This window comes from Salvelinus fontinalis, chromosome 18 (genome assembly GCF_029448725.1).
Source record: "Salvelinus fontinalis isolate EN_2023a chromosome 18, ASM2944872v1, whole genome shotgun sequence".
NCBI lineage: Eukaryota > Metazoa > Chordata > Actinopteri > Salmoniformes > Salmonidae > Salvelinus > Salvelinus fontinalis.
Window position 1 is genome coordinate 55,842,607 of NC_074682.1, and position 16,456 is coordinate 55,859,062.

At 44.2% G+C, this 16,456-nt stretch overlaps 1 protein-coding gene across 1 annotated transcript in view; it reads right to left on the minus strand.

The window, feature by feature from the left end:
- Positions 1-16,456, minus strand: part of LOC129815774 (metabotropic glutamate receptor 7) — a 313,714-nt gene that overhangs the window by 12,542 nt on the left and 284,716 nt on the right. The window contains exon 7 of the mRNA XM_055869885.1: positions 3,522-3,661. Within this exon, the coding sequence (XP_055725860.1) occupies positions 3,522-3,661 (140 nt within the window). The remainder of the gene's footprint in view (positions 1-3,521; positions 3,662-16,456) is intronic.

A 16,456-nucleotide genomic window follows, 5' to 3' on the forward strand; every position in this document is an offset into this window, starting at 1 on the left:
TGAACTAAGCCGTAGACATGGAATTCCACAAAGCATGTCGAATCGATTGGGGAAGAGAAAGGCAAGGAATCCACTGCTGGGGCTATAATACATGTGTTGGTATGGGGAACATAAATGTAAAGTGGGAATTAATCTTAACAATAATGTTGAAAATGAAGGCTAATACGGCCTCCGACTGAGAGGATTATAGTAGATGTCACGAGAAGGAGAAATCATTCATGAAAACTGGGGGCTAATTTCATTTTGGAAAACAAATAATAAATTTGTATGGTTTCTGATTGTTATTCGAGACACTGAGACGACAATGTTGTTGAACATCTATAAACCATTTATTATCGAAATCAAGACTTTCCAGATACCCCACAGTTAAAGATCTGTGTACATTAATATCAAATCAAATCAAATTATATTTGTCACATACACATGGTTAGCAGATGTTAATGCGAGTGTAGCGAAATTCTTGTAAATAATACCAATACTGACTCGCAAACTAACCCCGATGTGACATCTGTAGGCCGTGTTAACATTATAATACCAAGCGACTTAACGTACAAATCCTGTGTGTATTTAGATAATCAATACATACATGAACAAATAGGAGAACAAAATGATCAACGTGTCATGTATAATCTACATAGATCTATTTGCATACAACATTTCCACAGCGTACATGTTTTCCCATCCCACTAAGGCAGAAGGGTTGTCCTGAGGAAACCAACCAGTCTGTAAGATGTTTCCCTGCATCCCAAAATAGCACCCTATCCCCTATGTAATGCACTACTTTTGACCAGGGCGCATAGGGCTTTGGTCAAAAGTAGTGCACTAAATAGGGTGCCATTTTGGGACACACCTGTGAGAAAACAGTCAGCACTAGGCTAGGCGCTAGCGATGCAGTCATTTATATATCGAAGTCGCGTGTAGCCCCAACGTGGATCCAAACCCGTGTCTATTGACAGTCAAACCAACACCTTTTAACCGCTACACCAACAGGTCCGAATCTCTTGATGAGGTCACTAGGTGTCGGGTTAACGTCGCTACATTATACAGTTATAACGAGGGCATCTCCCCTGAGGCGTGATTTGTCTCCTATACATGAATGCGTAATGTAAAGTTCAATCAAAAGGTTACTGTCTCTCTTCAAAGAAGCGATACACTCAAAGACATGAATTCTAATTGTCTCTCGCTATTATTACCTGGGCCAAACAAGCCTGAGCCGATACGGCAAACGGGCTTAATCTGCAGACTCGTCATAGGTTTCGTACCAAATGGTAACTTATTATCTTTATAGTGCAGGGCGATGAGGCCTGGTGAAAAGTAGTGCACTACATAGGGAATAGGGAACCACGTAGACCAGAGCCATGCCCATAGTGGCGCGAGAGCACGGCTTCAATAACAAACAGAGGACGGTGTGATGAACCCATTTTAAGGCTGGAATATGATACATCTGTCTTGTGGAGAGTGGAGGTGAATCATTTACTGCTGTTGGGAAGCAGCACAGACAAGAGAAGAGATATGGGCTATATCACAAATAGCACACTGGTACACTATGCCCTATTGGTCCTGCTCAACAACAGTGCTCCACAAAAGGGGACAGGGAAACAGCAATGGTTCTGAATGAGAAACAGGAGCCGAGGCAGGTGGGTGTTGTGGTTAATGGATTAGGATTAGAGGCAGGTGGGTGATGTGGTTAATGGATTAGGATTAGAGGCAGATGGATGCTGTAGTTAATGAATTAGGATTAGAGGCAGATGGGTGCTGTAGTTAATGAATTAGGATTAGAGGCAGATGAGTGCTGTAGTTAATGAATTAGGATTAGAGGCAGGTGGGTGATGTGGTTAATGAATTAGGATTGGAGGCAGATGGGTGCTGTAGTTAATGAATTAGGATTAGAGGCAGATGAGTGCTGTAGTTAATGAATTAGGATTAGAGGCAGATGGGTGCTGTAGTTAATGAATTAGGATTAGAGGCAGATGAGTGCTGTAGTTAATGGATTAGGATTAGAGGCAGATGAGTGCTGTAGTTAATGAATTCATGACTGGTGTTGACTATTAAGGCTGTTTCACCTGCTACGACGACAATCATTACAGATGTATACCGTCTACCCACTAACAGAGAGACCACACAGTCTGTCACGTTCACGTGTATACCATCTATCCACTAACAGAGAGACCACACAGTCTGTAACGTTCACATGTATACCATCTATCCACTAACAGAGAGACCACACAGTCTGTAACGTTCACATGTATACCATCTATCCACTAACAGAGAGACCACACAGTCTGTAACGTTCACATGTATACCATCTATCCACTAACAGAGAGACCACACAGTCTGTAACGTTCACATGTATACCATCTATCCACTAACAGCGAGACCACACAGTCTGTAACGTTCACATGTATACCATCTATCCACTAACAGAGAGACCACACAGTCTGTAACGTTCACATGTATACCATCTATCCACTAACAGAGAGACCACACAGTCTGTAACGTTCACATGTATACCATCTATCCACTAACAGAGAGACCACACGGTCTGTAACGTTCACATGTATACCATCTATCCACTAACAGAGAGACCACACAGTCTGTAACGTTCACATGTATACCATCTATCCACTAACAGAGAGACCACACAGTCTGTAACGTTCACATGTATACCATCTATCCACTAACAGAGAGACCACACGGTCTGTAACGTTCACATGTATACCATCTATCCACTAACAGAGAGACCACACGGTCTGTAACGTTCACATGTATACCATCTATCCACTAACAGAGAGACCACACGGTCTGTAACGTTCACATGTATACCATCTATCCACTAACAGAGAGACCACACAGTCTGTAACGTTCACATGTATACCATCTATCCACTAACAGAGAGACCACACAGTCTGTAACGTTCACATGTATACCATCTATCCACTAACAGAGAGACCACACAGTCTGTAACGTTCACATGTATACCATCTATCCACTAACAGAGAGACCACACAGTCTGTAACGTTCACATGTATACCATCTATCCACTAACAGAGAGACAACACAGTCTGTAACGTTCACGTGTCGATGTCCTCTTAGAAAGCAGGAGTCTTTAAAATCTATGGGTTTACTGTGGTTCAGGTATACTCACATGAACACAAGCAGATAATGTATGTAACCGCAGATGAATGCACGAAAATGCTCACACACACACACACACACACACACACACACACACACACACACACACACACACACACACACACACACACACACACACACTCGTAGCCTTGTCTAAGGCTTCTAAAACGAAACGTTATCCTTGCATCACAAGGATTAGCTCATCATTATGGTTAGGCGTGGGGTTCATATCACCCCAATTACACACACACACATGCACACTCATACGTGCACACGCACACACACACACACACACACACCATAGGCTACAATACATATAGTACTCACGTTGAGCTGTAGCGTTTCCATGTATACCATCTATCAGAGACAATACATATAGTACTCACGTTGAGCTGTAGTGTTTCCATCCACTGTCCAATGTTCTTGTACCCCGGAGAGCTGTTGTTGTCCATCTGGTACTGGAACAGGTCGTAACGTCCCGGTGCATCTCCGTTCTTGTTGAATGTCACAGAAGTCCCTGCACTTCCTGTATCGGGAATGACATCACAAACATGGTGTTGGTCATAATAGGCCGAAGAGTCAAGCTGAAGGAAAAATAGAGAGTCATTGGCAAGAGGAAAGGCTCAATGTGTGTCACAATGTTAACATGTGTTTGTCTCTTGTCTTTCCACACCAAGTCCACCCCGTGGTGAAGGGTTTAAAGTCAAACGGTTGGTTATATAAAGTCAGCATGGTAAAGACTCTTTAGCCAAATGGTTGGTCAAATAAATCCAGAGCAAGATGAGATCTACAGTATCTATCTATCTATCTATCTATCTATCTATCTATCCATCTATCCATCTATCCATCTATCCATCTATCCATCTATCCATCTATCCATCTATCCATCTATCCATCTATCCATCTATCCATCTATCCATCTATCCATCTATCCATCTATCCATCTATCTCTCCGTCTCCGTCTCCGTCTCCGTCTCCGTCTCCGTCTGTCTGTCTGTCTGTCTGTCTGTCTGTCTGTCTGTCTGTCTGTCTGTCTGTCTGTCTGCCTGTCTGCCTGTCTGCCTGTCTGTCTGTCTGTCTGTCTGCCTGTCTGTCTGTCTGTCTGCCTGTCTGTCTGTCTGCCTGCCTGTCTGCCTGCCTGTCTGTCTGTCTGCCTGTCTAACTATCTGCATGGCTGTATGCCTGTATGCCTGTCTAACTATCTGCATGGCTGTATGCCTGTATGCCTGCCTGCCTGTATGCCTGCCTGCCTGTCTGTCTGCACCAGGAGGTTTAGTTCTTCTGTTCTCTTTATTGCTAGAATCCCTAAAACCTAAAACCCAAGCGTTGTTTGTTGCTCTTAATCTCGTCTATCCCCATGCAGCAGAGAACTCCTTCAGCTGTATATTGAATCAGCGTACAACCTCAGGACAGGAGTGTGAACTACCTGGTAAAGCCTGTGCAGGTCTCTGCCTCAGGACAGGGTTATGAACTGAGCTGGTACGCCCTGATAGCGCAGGTCTCTGCCTCAGACAGGGATAAGAATAGAGCTGGAACGCCCTGATAGAGAGAGTGTGTGTGTGTGTGTGTGTGTGTGTGTGTGTGTGTGTGTGTGTGTGTGTGTGTGTGTGTGTGTGTGTGTGTGTGTGTGTGTGTGTGTGTGTGTGTGTGTGTGTGTGTGTGTGTGTGTGTGTGTGTGTGTGTGTGTGTGTGTGTGTGTGTGTGTGTGAGTCTTCCAGGTTTGTGCTGCTTCTGTTTCCTGTTGTAGCATTATTACTATGTAGCCTCTGGCAGCTAGGATCACAGAGCTGCAGTAAACACACCAACAGTCTGTCCTATACAGAGCTGCAGTAAACACACCAACAGTCTGTCCTATACAGAGCTGCAGTAAACACACCAACAGTCTGTCCTATACAGAGCTGCAGTAAACACACCAACAGTCTGTCCTATACAGAGCTGCAGTAAACACACCAACAGTCTGTCCTATACAGAGCTGCAGTAAACACACCAACAGTCTGTCCTATACAGAGCTGAATAGTGAACACACCAGCAGTCTGTCCTATACAGAGCTGCAGTAAACACACCAACAGTCTGTCCTATACAGGGCTGAATAGTGAACACACCAACAGTCTGTCCTATACAGGGCTGCAGTAAACACACCAACAGTCTGTCCTATACAGAGCTGCAGTAAACACACCAACAGTCTGTCCTATACAGGGCTGCAGTAAACAAACCAGCAGTCTGTCCTATACAGAGCTGCAGTAAACACACCAACAGTCTGTCCTATACAGAGCTGCAGTAAACACACCAACAGTCTGGTACAGTAGTCTACACACCAGTAGTCTACACACCATCACATCTTCAAATTGCAGTAGTCTACACAGCACCACGTCTTCAAATTACAGTAGTCTACACACCACCACGTCTTCAAATTACAGTAGTCTACACACCACCACATCTTCATATTACAGTAGTCTACACACCACCACTTCTTCATATTACAGTAGTCTACACACCACCACGTCTTCAAATTACAGTAGTCTACACACCACCACGTCTTCAAATTACAGTAGTCTACACAGCACCACTTCTTCAGATTACAGTAGTCTACACAGCACCACTTCTTCAGATTACAGTGGTCTACACAGCACCACTTCTTCATATTACAGTGGTCTACACAGCACCACCCTTAATTACTACAAGTTTAGATAGCTTGCTAGACTAACTTCCAATCTAAAAAGTGTTAGCTGACATGACTAATTGAGTGAGTGTTTGACATAACAAGAGAAAAACTGCTGAAACACAACCACATTTCTAAAAAATTGTGTCTTGTGTATTCTACTATTCTAAGTTGAGGCCCAGACTGAACCTCTGTATCGCAAACACAGCCACCCTCTTGAGAACGTCTTAGCCAGCTGTGGCACTGAAAAGTTAGCAATTCAATTGTGGAGGTGGAGACAATTGAAGCTGAAGAATGAGGTTACCAATCCCAACCATTTACAGCTAAACACGGTTGACTGGTGCACATACGTAGGTGCAACTATAGTCTATTGCACAGAATATATACTCATCTCAGGAAAGATCTATACAAATTTGACAAAATAATAATGCCAAAATAATGTCGAAATTATGGAAACACCAACAAAAAGCGCCTTAATAGGGCCACTACAAGGGGAAAGAGAGATGACTAGTCAGTTGTACAACTAAATGCCTTCAACCCCTCTGAATCAGGGAGGTGCCAAAGTCGACATCCATATCTTCGGCGTCCAGGGAACAGTGGGTTAACTGCCTTGCTCAGGGGCAGAACAACAAATTTTTACCTTGTCAGCTCAGGGATTCGATTCAGCAACCTTTCGGTTACTGGCCCGACGTTCTAACCACTAGGCCACAAGCCAGAATGACTTTAATGTGCCTTGGCATATTTTCTCCAAATGTCTGGACTCTATTAGATGGATGCAAAACCGTTCTTCCACAATAAATTCCATCATTTGGTGTTTTGTTGATGGCGGTGGAAAACACTGTCTCCGGCAATGCTTAATTTGAGCACCTCTCAGATTTGACTTTGTTTGTTCAGGCACCTATTTGCCCCAGATCCGGTTCCTCTTGCAGTATGATTTCTTCATTGTTTCACTGTTCGCACTTTAGACATTCTAATAAGAGCGATTGGCGTTAAATCAAGTTGCCTCCTCGTTACTTCTCCAACCCCCCAGAAAGACTGTAATGTAAAAGCACGGTGATCCTTCTGTGTAATCATCCTATCCTGACACACTGATTCCAGACCTGCTCTCTTATTTGTACATAGAGGTTTTGGGGTGGGCCGATGGGGTAAGTAACTGATCTTTACATTTTACATTTTAGTCATTTAGCAGACACTCTCATCCAGAGCGACTTACAGTAAAGTGCATACATTTTTATTAATTTTTTTTACATTTCATTACATTTTACATACTGAGACAAGGATATCCCTACCGGCCAAACCCTCCCTAACCCGGACGACGCTATGCCAATTGTGCGTCGCCCCACGGACCTCCCAGTTGCGGCCGGCTGCGACAGAGCCTGGGCGCGAACCCAGCCCAGCCTGGGCGCGAACCCAGAGACTCTGGTGGCGCAGCTAGCACTGCGATGCAGTGCCCTAGACCACTGTGCCACCCGGGATGCCACCCACTGCGCTTCCCGGGATCTTGACACAGGTCTTGGTAGTGGTGGTCAGCTAGTGAAGAGGTCCTTACATAATCAGGTTAAGTAGCCTAGGCTAGTTGTCTCCCTACTGAATTTGAATCATGGGAAAGCCAAATAAATAATGGATAAGAAAAAGGTAATTGAGTTTGATGACATTTTTCAAGTCCCAAAATCCAGAGAAAGACGGTGAATTGAACCCAGAAAAAGCCAGAGAACTTTCAGTGCTGGAGGAGAGGAGTGGGGGACAAACTGTTCCTGATGTCGATGCCTTAGCTAGCCTTAGCTAATTCCTCCACTAGCTAGCAGCGCTGCTAATCCCTCTACTAGCTAGCAGCGCTGCTAATCCCCCCACTAGCTAGCTGCGCTGCTAATCCCTCCACTAGCTAGCAGTGCTGCAAATACCTCCACTAGCTAGCAGCGCTGCTAATCCCTCCACTAGCTAGCAGCGCTGCTAATCCCTCCACTAGCTAGCAGCGCTGCTAATCCCTGCACTAGCTAGTAGCGCTGCTAATCCCTTCACTAGCTAGCAGCGCTGCTAATCCCTCCACTAGCTAGCAGCGCTGCTAATCCCTCCACTAGTTAGTAGGCCTACTAGCGAGTCAGACTCAGTGGGAGAAGGAGAAGGGGAGCTTGGGGGGAGGGGGGCAGTGCATCCACCGACGAAGTGCTCGGAGCAGGTGCAATTTGCAGTTCAAGACCAAGCAAATGTATAACCCCTGGCTTGTCATGCATAATTAATAGTTGGGCTGTAGAACATGCAAAAAAAGGTAGGGAGCTTGGGTCTAGAATTGACTGGAGGGATTAACCTAGCAGGTGAGTGGGTGGGATGTACAGTACATGAATGTCCTATGCCTCAGATGTAAAAAATAAATAAAAATAAACATCAACAACAAAGAGCCCTCAGAAAAAAGGTTTTTGAACATGCTGAACCAAGGCACATTTGGCAGCAAGCCTTGTAGACAAGGCTAAAGAGGACACCCAGGTTACAGTTAACACTCAAAATAAAAAAGACACTACAGCCAGAGTCTTCAGAATAGCATTGGAAGGAGGATGAACGTCACAGCCACAGGCCCACTCATAGCTTAGAGCAAGAAATTGACTCTCAGGAGTTAAATGAACCTGACATGGGGAGAGGCATTGTGGGAGGTTATGAAAACTAAGGTAGGACTTTTTTTTCTTCTTTTTACAAACTTGTTCGGGTACTGTGAAAGTAGGGATGATTAAGGGAAGATTCTAAGACAGTGCAAAAGACTGCAACTGCCGAGTCCCACTGTACCTGCTGTGCTGTGTGGGTGGATGGAAGCCTGTTACCCCTTGCTACCTAGTCGCTTCATGCTTCATTATCTCCTCTCTCACACAATGGCTGATGCCTCTGTCTCTTCACTGGGGTGATGGAGATAGAGAAGAGAATAACTGATGTTGTCACTTCATTGGGGTGATGGAGAAGAGACAGAGGACAGAGAGGTCATGAGCAGATGAGCTCCTGCATTTTTCAGCATGTTCTTAGAAAAATATATATTTGGCGTTAGATACAGTGCCTTGCCAAAGTATTCATTCCCTTTGTCGTTTTTTCCTATTTTGATGCATTACAACCTGTAATTTAAATGTATTTTTATTTGGATTTCATGTAATGAACATACACAAAATAGTCCAAATTGGTGAAGGGGAGTTAAAAAATATACTTTTATCAAAAAAATAAAAATAAATGAAAAGTGGTGCATGCATATGTATTCACTCCCTTTGCTATGAAGACCCGAAATAAGATCTGGTGCAACCAATTACCTTCAGAAGTCAAATAATTAGTTAAATAAAGTCCACCTGTGTGCAATCTAAGTGTCACATGATCTGTCACATGATCTCAGTATATATAAACCTGTTCTGAAAGGACCCCAGAGTCTGCAACACCACTAAGCAAAGGGGCACCACCAAGCAAGCGGCACCATGAAGACCAAGGAGCGCTCCAAACAGGTCAGGGACAAAGTTGTGGAGAAGTACAGTTCAGGTTTTGGTTATGAAAAAATATCCAAAACTTTGAACATCCCACAGAGCACCATTAAATCCAATATTAAAAAATTGAAAGAATATGAAACCACAACAAACCTGCCAAGAGAGTGCCGCCCACCACAACTCACGGACCAGGCAAGGAGGGCATTAATCAAAGAGGCAACATAGAGACCAAAGATAACCCTAAAGGAGCTGCAAAGCTCCACAGCGGGGATTTGAGTATCTGTCCATAGGACCACTTTAAGCCGTACACTCTACAGAGCTGGGCTTTACGGAAGAGTGGCCAGAAAAAAAGCCATTCCTTAAAAGAGAAAAATAAGCAAACACATTTGGTGTTCGCCAAAAGGCATGTGGGAGACTCCCCAAACGTATGGAAGAAGGTACTCTGGTCAAATGAGACTGTATCACGAGAATTTGTATCCCAATGGTTGAACTCAACTATCACTATAGCTTGAACCAATTCCCAGAAGTTTGTAAGACCCTGGTTAATGAAAAATTAGACAAAGCCCCCAGTCTGCAATAGGTTAGTTCTTTATTCAGAGAACGTTCTGAAGTCAAAATGCAAACACAGTCATTTTATACCAGCCTCTGTTTTCTCAACCATACATTTCTCCCTCTTAACGTGTCCCACACACACATTATTGAATTATAGTCTTATTTTCAAATATTGGATTATAGTCTTATTATTCCAATACATTTCACACCGTTAAATATGTTTCAAGGTGGAATTCTTTAGTCATTACTTTAACCTGTTGGGGATGGGGGCGCTGTTTAGACTATTTATGCTAATGTGGCTAATTTTTTAAACGGCTTCCCACAAAATCCTTGATCGTACAATATGCATATTATTATTATTATTGGATAGAAAACAGTCTATAGTTTCTATAGGAGTTGAAATTTTGTCTCTAAGTGGAACAGAGCCCATTCTACAGCAATTTCCCTGACATGGAGTCAGATTTGAGAAACGTTGGCCACTTTTCTGAAGTCATTTAAAAGGGCTCTGTCGTTGCTATGACTATACGGACACTTCTTACGTCTTCCCCTGGATGCCTTTACGTGATGACGATTCCAACGGGCTCGATTGCTCGTTCACAGGCCCTACAAATGAAAAAAACCTTTAGCTAGCAAGTCTTTTCTTGCTGCGTAACGCGCGTGGAAGACACCGACCCTCTCCTGTTCCAAGCGTTAGTTTAGCCTGTTATATTTCTCCGGTCATCTTTTCACTCGTTATAGGAGTTACAAACATCACAAAGTAGTTAATTTAAAGCGTTTTATAGCAATTTATATCCGTTTAGTGCGATTTTGGGACATTTATTTTTGCAACGATGTGAAAAGTTGGGCACGCTTTTCAGTTCATCCCGAACGTAGTTGACATTTCCACATGGCAAGAGGACAGCTTTCCACCAAAAGACGATTTCTCCCAAGAAAGGATCCTTTGCCCAAGATACTGATGGAAGAACAGCTCAAGGTAGGACATTTTTATTATGATAAATCGTGTTTCTGTCGAAACATTTTAGTGGCTTAGGACGCCATGTTTTTTGACGTAGCTTCGCTTGGCGCAAACTGTATTGAAAAGTAAGGATAAATTAAAAAATGTAATAACGCAATTGTATTAAGAATTAAATTGTCTATCAATCCCTGTCCACCCTATATTTTTTAGTCACGTTTATGAGTATTTATGTATAAGAGTAGATCACTGTCTAAGTGGCGCAAGGACGTTTTCTTTACCAGCTTGTCTACATTTCACATTGTCTAACCATGATTTTGGTGGCTAAATATAAACATTTTCGATCAAACTGTATATGCATGTTGTAATGTGATGTTACAGGAGTGTCATCGGAAGAATTCTGAGAAGGTTAGTGAAAAAATTAATATCTTTTGGCGATGTTGACTTTTATCGCTCACTTTGGCTAGAATCAATGCTGGGCTGCTAATTGCTATGTGCTAAGCTAATATAACGATTTATTGTGTTTTCGCTGTAAGACACTTAGAAAATCTGAAATATTGTCTGTATTCACAGGATCTGTGTCTTTCGATTCGTGTATGCTGTGTATTTTTACGAAATGTTTGATGATTAGTAGTTAGGTAAACACGTTGCTCATTGTAATTATTCTAGTCCATTTGTGATGGTGGGTGTAATTGTAAACTATGCCATATACCTGAAATATGCACTTTTTTCTAACAAAACCTATCCCATACCATAAATATGTTATCAGACTGTCATCTAATGAGTTTTTTTGTTGGTTAGGGGCTATAAATATCTTAGTTTAGCCGAATTGGTGATGGCTACTGGTGTTGGTGGACAAATAAAAGATGGTGGATTATGCTAATGTGTTTTTAGGTAATAGATGTACATCTTTACATATTGTGTCTTCCCTGTAAAACATTTTAAAAATCGGAAATGTTGACTGGATTCATAAGATCTGTGTCTTTCATTAGCTGTATTGGACTTTAATGTGTGAAAGTTAAATATTTAAAAAAAATATTTTTTTTGAATTTCGCGGCACTGGTTTTTCAGTGGGGGGGGGGGGGGGGTGCCGCTAGCGCCACGCTGATCCTAGACAGGTTAAACATATAAATTCCTTTATCAGACTAAAATTGAGCTTTTTGGCCATCAAGGAAAATGTAAACCCAACACCCAACACCCCTCACCCCGTGAACACCATCTCCACAGTGAAGCATGGTGGTGGCAGCATCAAGCTGTGGGGATGTTTTTCAACGGCAGGGACTGGGAACCTGGTCAGAAATGAAGTAATGATGGATGGTGTAAATACAGGGAAATTCTTGAGGGAAACCTTCCAGCAGGACAATGGCCCTAAGCATACAGCTAAAGCAACACTTGAGTGGTTTAAGGGGAAACATTTAAATGTCTTGGAATAGCCTAGTCAATGCCCAGACCTCAATCCAATTGAGAATCTGTGGTATGACTTAAAGATTGCTGTACACCAGCGGAACCAATGCAACTTGAAGGAGCTGGAGCAGTGTTCCCTTGAAAAATGGGCAAAAATCCCAGTGACTAGATGTGCCAAGCTTTTAGAGACATACCACAAAAGACGTGCAGCTGTAACTGCTGCAAAAGGTGTCTCTACAAAGTATTGACTTTGGGGGGGTGAATAGTTATGCAATCTCAAGTTTTCTGTTTTTTTGTGTTATTTCTTGTTTGTTAAACAATAAAACATGTTTTTTTTATCTTCAAGGTGTTGTGTAAATCAAATGATACAAACCCCCCCAAAAATCTATTTTAATATTTTAATTTGTAAGGCAACAAAATTGGAAAAATGCCAAGGGGGGTGAATCATCTTGCAAGCGACTGTAAACTTGGATGTTTTGACAGGGACAGGATTCTACCCTGCACAGCTCCAGATCAAAACTCAAAGCCTACAACCTGATTTTGGATGGAATTACGGAATTACCTGGAAGGCCCAAGCTATACAGCAAATGCTCCTGGAAACAAACTGAAAACACCATCCAACCTGGAACTGAGTGAGTAATGTTTAGTCTGAAGCTATATTTTATATTCAAAAGCCGAGAAGAAAAGTACATTACAGTGATATACTTTACTCTATGAGGACTTAATGCTGAGTTGGACTACCAAGTTTGCTAGGACAAGGAGATAGAACTTCAATTAGCACTCTCGTGTCAAGTGAGAGGTGTCAGAGCCCTTTTGCCCAATGGCACGAGAATCAAACAGGCTACCCCAACCAAATGCAGAAGTCTTTGAAGCTGTTGTTCAGAGGTAATTAAAATACAGTACCCTGTGTATGTAAAAAATGATAAGGCAAGAAAATAGTACAGAAAAAGCTCCTTATGGAAAATCAAGAGACACTTTTTGCTGACTGTTATAAAAATGGGAACATAAGCAACTTAATATTCCACACAGACCATCCCCTGGCATGGCACAGTGCTATATTAACACAATACCACTCTGTTAAGAAAGGTGGTGTTAACGACAGAGACCTGGTAGTCCCATCCACCAAACTACCAGGTGTGAAACAGGGAAGGGACTCATGGGGTATGCTAATTTGGTTTAGAGCAGACCTAACTCACTCTATTAAATTTATCAAAACAGGAATATTTTACATTTGGCTAGAAATTCAAAAGGAAATGATCTTAACAGAGAAAAATGTCCTCCTGTGTGTTACCTATATCCCCCCACTAGAATCCCCATACTTTAATGAAGACAGCTTCTCCATCCTGGTGGGGGAAATTAATAATTTCCAGGCTCAGGGACATATACTAGTCTATGGTGACCTAAATGCCAGAACTGGACAAGAACCTGACACAGTGTCTTCTGACCCCTCCTGACTCAACCTCCAGTATTTATGTTGCATTAGTTTATGTGTCGGGGGGCTAGGGTCAGTTTGTTATATCTGGAGTACTTCTGTCTTATCCGGTGTCCTGTGTGAATTTAAGTATGCTCTCTCTAATTCTCTCTTTCTCTCTTTATTTATCTCTCCCGGGGGGCCTGAGCCCTAAGACTATGCCTCAGGACGACCTGACATGATGACTCCTTGCTGTCCCCAGTCCACCTGGCCGTTCTGGTGCTCCATTTTTATGTGACCATGCTGGTCATTTATGAACATTTGAACATCTTGGCCATGTTCTGTTATAATCTCCACCCGGCACAGCCAGAAGAGGACTGGCCACCCCTCATAGCCTGGTTCCTCTCTAGGTTTCTTCCTAGGTTTTGGCCTTTCTAGGAAGTTTTTCCTAGCCACCGTGCTTCTACACCTGCATTGCTTGCTGTTTGGAGTTTTAGGCTGGGTTTCTGTACAGCACTTTGAGATATCAGCTGATGTACGAAGGGCTATATAAATAAATTTGATATGATTTGATTTGACACCCTCAGCACACAGGGGGACAAACACCTCCCTGGAGATCACAGCATTCCCTCCCCCATATGCCCCCCTAGGCACAACTACAGTATGACAACATAACCAACAAAAACGGATCACAACTCCTGCAGCTCTGTCGAATGCTGAATATTTACATAGTCAATGGTAGGCTTCGAGGGGACTCCTATGGTAGGTGCACCTATAGCTCATGTCTTGGCAGTGGCCTGTGGGGTGAGACAGGGCTGTGGGGTGAGACAGGGATGCAGCTTGAGCCCCACATAACATCAACAAATTGGCGATGGCACTAGAACAGTTTGCAGCCCCCGGCTTCACCCTACTAGAATCTGAAGTAAACTGTATACTGTTTTCTGGTGATCTGATGCTTCTGTCACCAACCAAGGAGGGCCTACAACAGCACCTAGATCTTCTGCACAGATTCTTCCAGACCTGGGCCCTGACAGTAAATCTCAGTAAGACCAAAATAATGGTGTTCCAAAAGGTCCAATCGCCAGCACCACAAATACAAATTCCATCTAGACACTGTTGCCCTAGAGCACACAAAAAACTGTACATACCTCAGCCTAAACATCAGCACCACAGATAACTTACACAAAGCTGTGAACGATCTGAGAGACAAGGCAAGAAGGGCCTTCTGTGCCATCAAAAGGAACATAAAAGTCAACATACCAATTATGTCACGCCCTGGCCTTAGTATTCTTTGTTTTCTTTATTATTTTAGTTAGGTCAGGGTGTGACATGGGGAATGTTTGTGTTTTGTTGGTTTTGGGTGTTTCTATGGTAAAGGGGTTGTTGGGTGTAGTATATGGGTTTGTGTTGAGTACATGTGTCTAGCGTTGTCTATGTATGTTTAGTTGTCTAGGAGAGTCTATGGTTGCCTGAATGAGTTCCCAATTAGAGACAGCTGATTTCGGTTGTCTCTGATTGGGAGCCTTATTTAGGGTAGCCATAGGCTTTCATTTGTTGTGAGTAGTTGTCTATGTGATACGTTTGTAGCCAGTGTGTGCACATCGTTGTTTAGCTTCACGATCGTTTTCTTGTTTTGTTTAGTGTTTAAGTGTTTTTGTTTCGTTTGCCTTCGTCAATAAAAAAGGAGATGGCTTATTTTCCTAAAGCTGCGTTTTGGTCCGTCAATCCTCCACACGATCGTGACAGAACTACTCACCAATACAGGACCAAGCGGCATGGAAAGCGGCAACAGGACCCACCTACACAGGATTCGTGGACATGGGAGGAGATACTGGATGGTAAGGGGCCGTGGGCACAACCGGGAGAATATCGCCTTCCTCGTGAAGAGCTGGAGGCAGCTAAAGCCGAGAGGAGGCGATATGAGGAGGCAGCACGGAGACAAGGCTGGAAGCCCGTGAGTACAACCCAAAAATTTCTTGGGGGGGGCCTTAAAGGGAGTGTGGCGAAGTCAGGTAGGAAACCTGCGCCTACTCCCTGTACTTACCGTGGAGAGCGAGAGTACGGGCAGACACCGTGTTACGCAGTAGAGCGCACGGTGTCTCCTGTACGCGTGCATAGCCCGGTTCGGTACATTTCAGCTCCACGTATCGGCCGGGCTAGACTGAGCGTTGAGCCGTATGTCATGAAGCCGGCCCAACGCATCTGGTCACCAGTGCGTCTCCTCGGGCCGGCGTACATGGCACCAGCCTTACGCATGGTGTCCCCGGTTCGCCTACATAGGCCGGTGCGGGTTATTCCACCTCCCCGCACTGGTCAGGCGACGGGGAGCATACAACCAGGTAAGGTTGGGCAGGCTCGGCGCTCAAGGGAGCCAGTACGCCTGCACGGTCTGGTATTTCCGGCGCCACCTCCCCGCCCCAACCCAGTACCACCAGTGCCTCCTCCACGCACTAGCCATATGGTGCGTGTCTCCAGCCCTTTACCACCAGTGCCTAAACCACGCACCAAGCCTCCTGTGTGTCCCCAGAGTCCTGTGCGTCCTGTTGCTGCTCCCCGCACTAGCCCTGAGATGCGTGTCCCCAGCCCGGTGCCACCAGTCCCGGCACCACGCACCAGGCCTACAGTGCGCCTCAGCCGGCAGGAGTCTGCCGTCTGCACAGCGATGCATGAACTGCCCGTCTGCCAAGCGCCATCTGAGCCATCCGTCTCCCCAGCGCCATCTGAGCCATCCGTCTCCCCAGCTCCATCTGAGCCATCCGTCTCCCCAGCTCCATCTGAGCCATCCGTCTCCCCAGCGCCGTCTGAGCCATCCGTCTGCCATGAGCCTGCAAAGCCGCCCGTCTGCCATGAGCCTGCAAAGCCGCCTGTCTGCCATGAGCCTACAGAGCCGTCCGCCA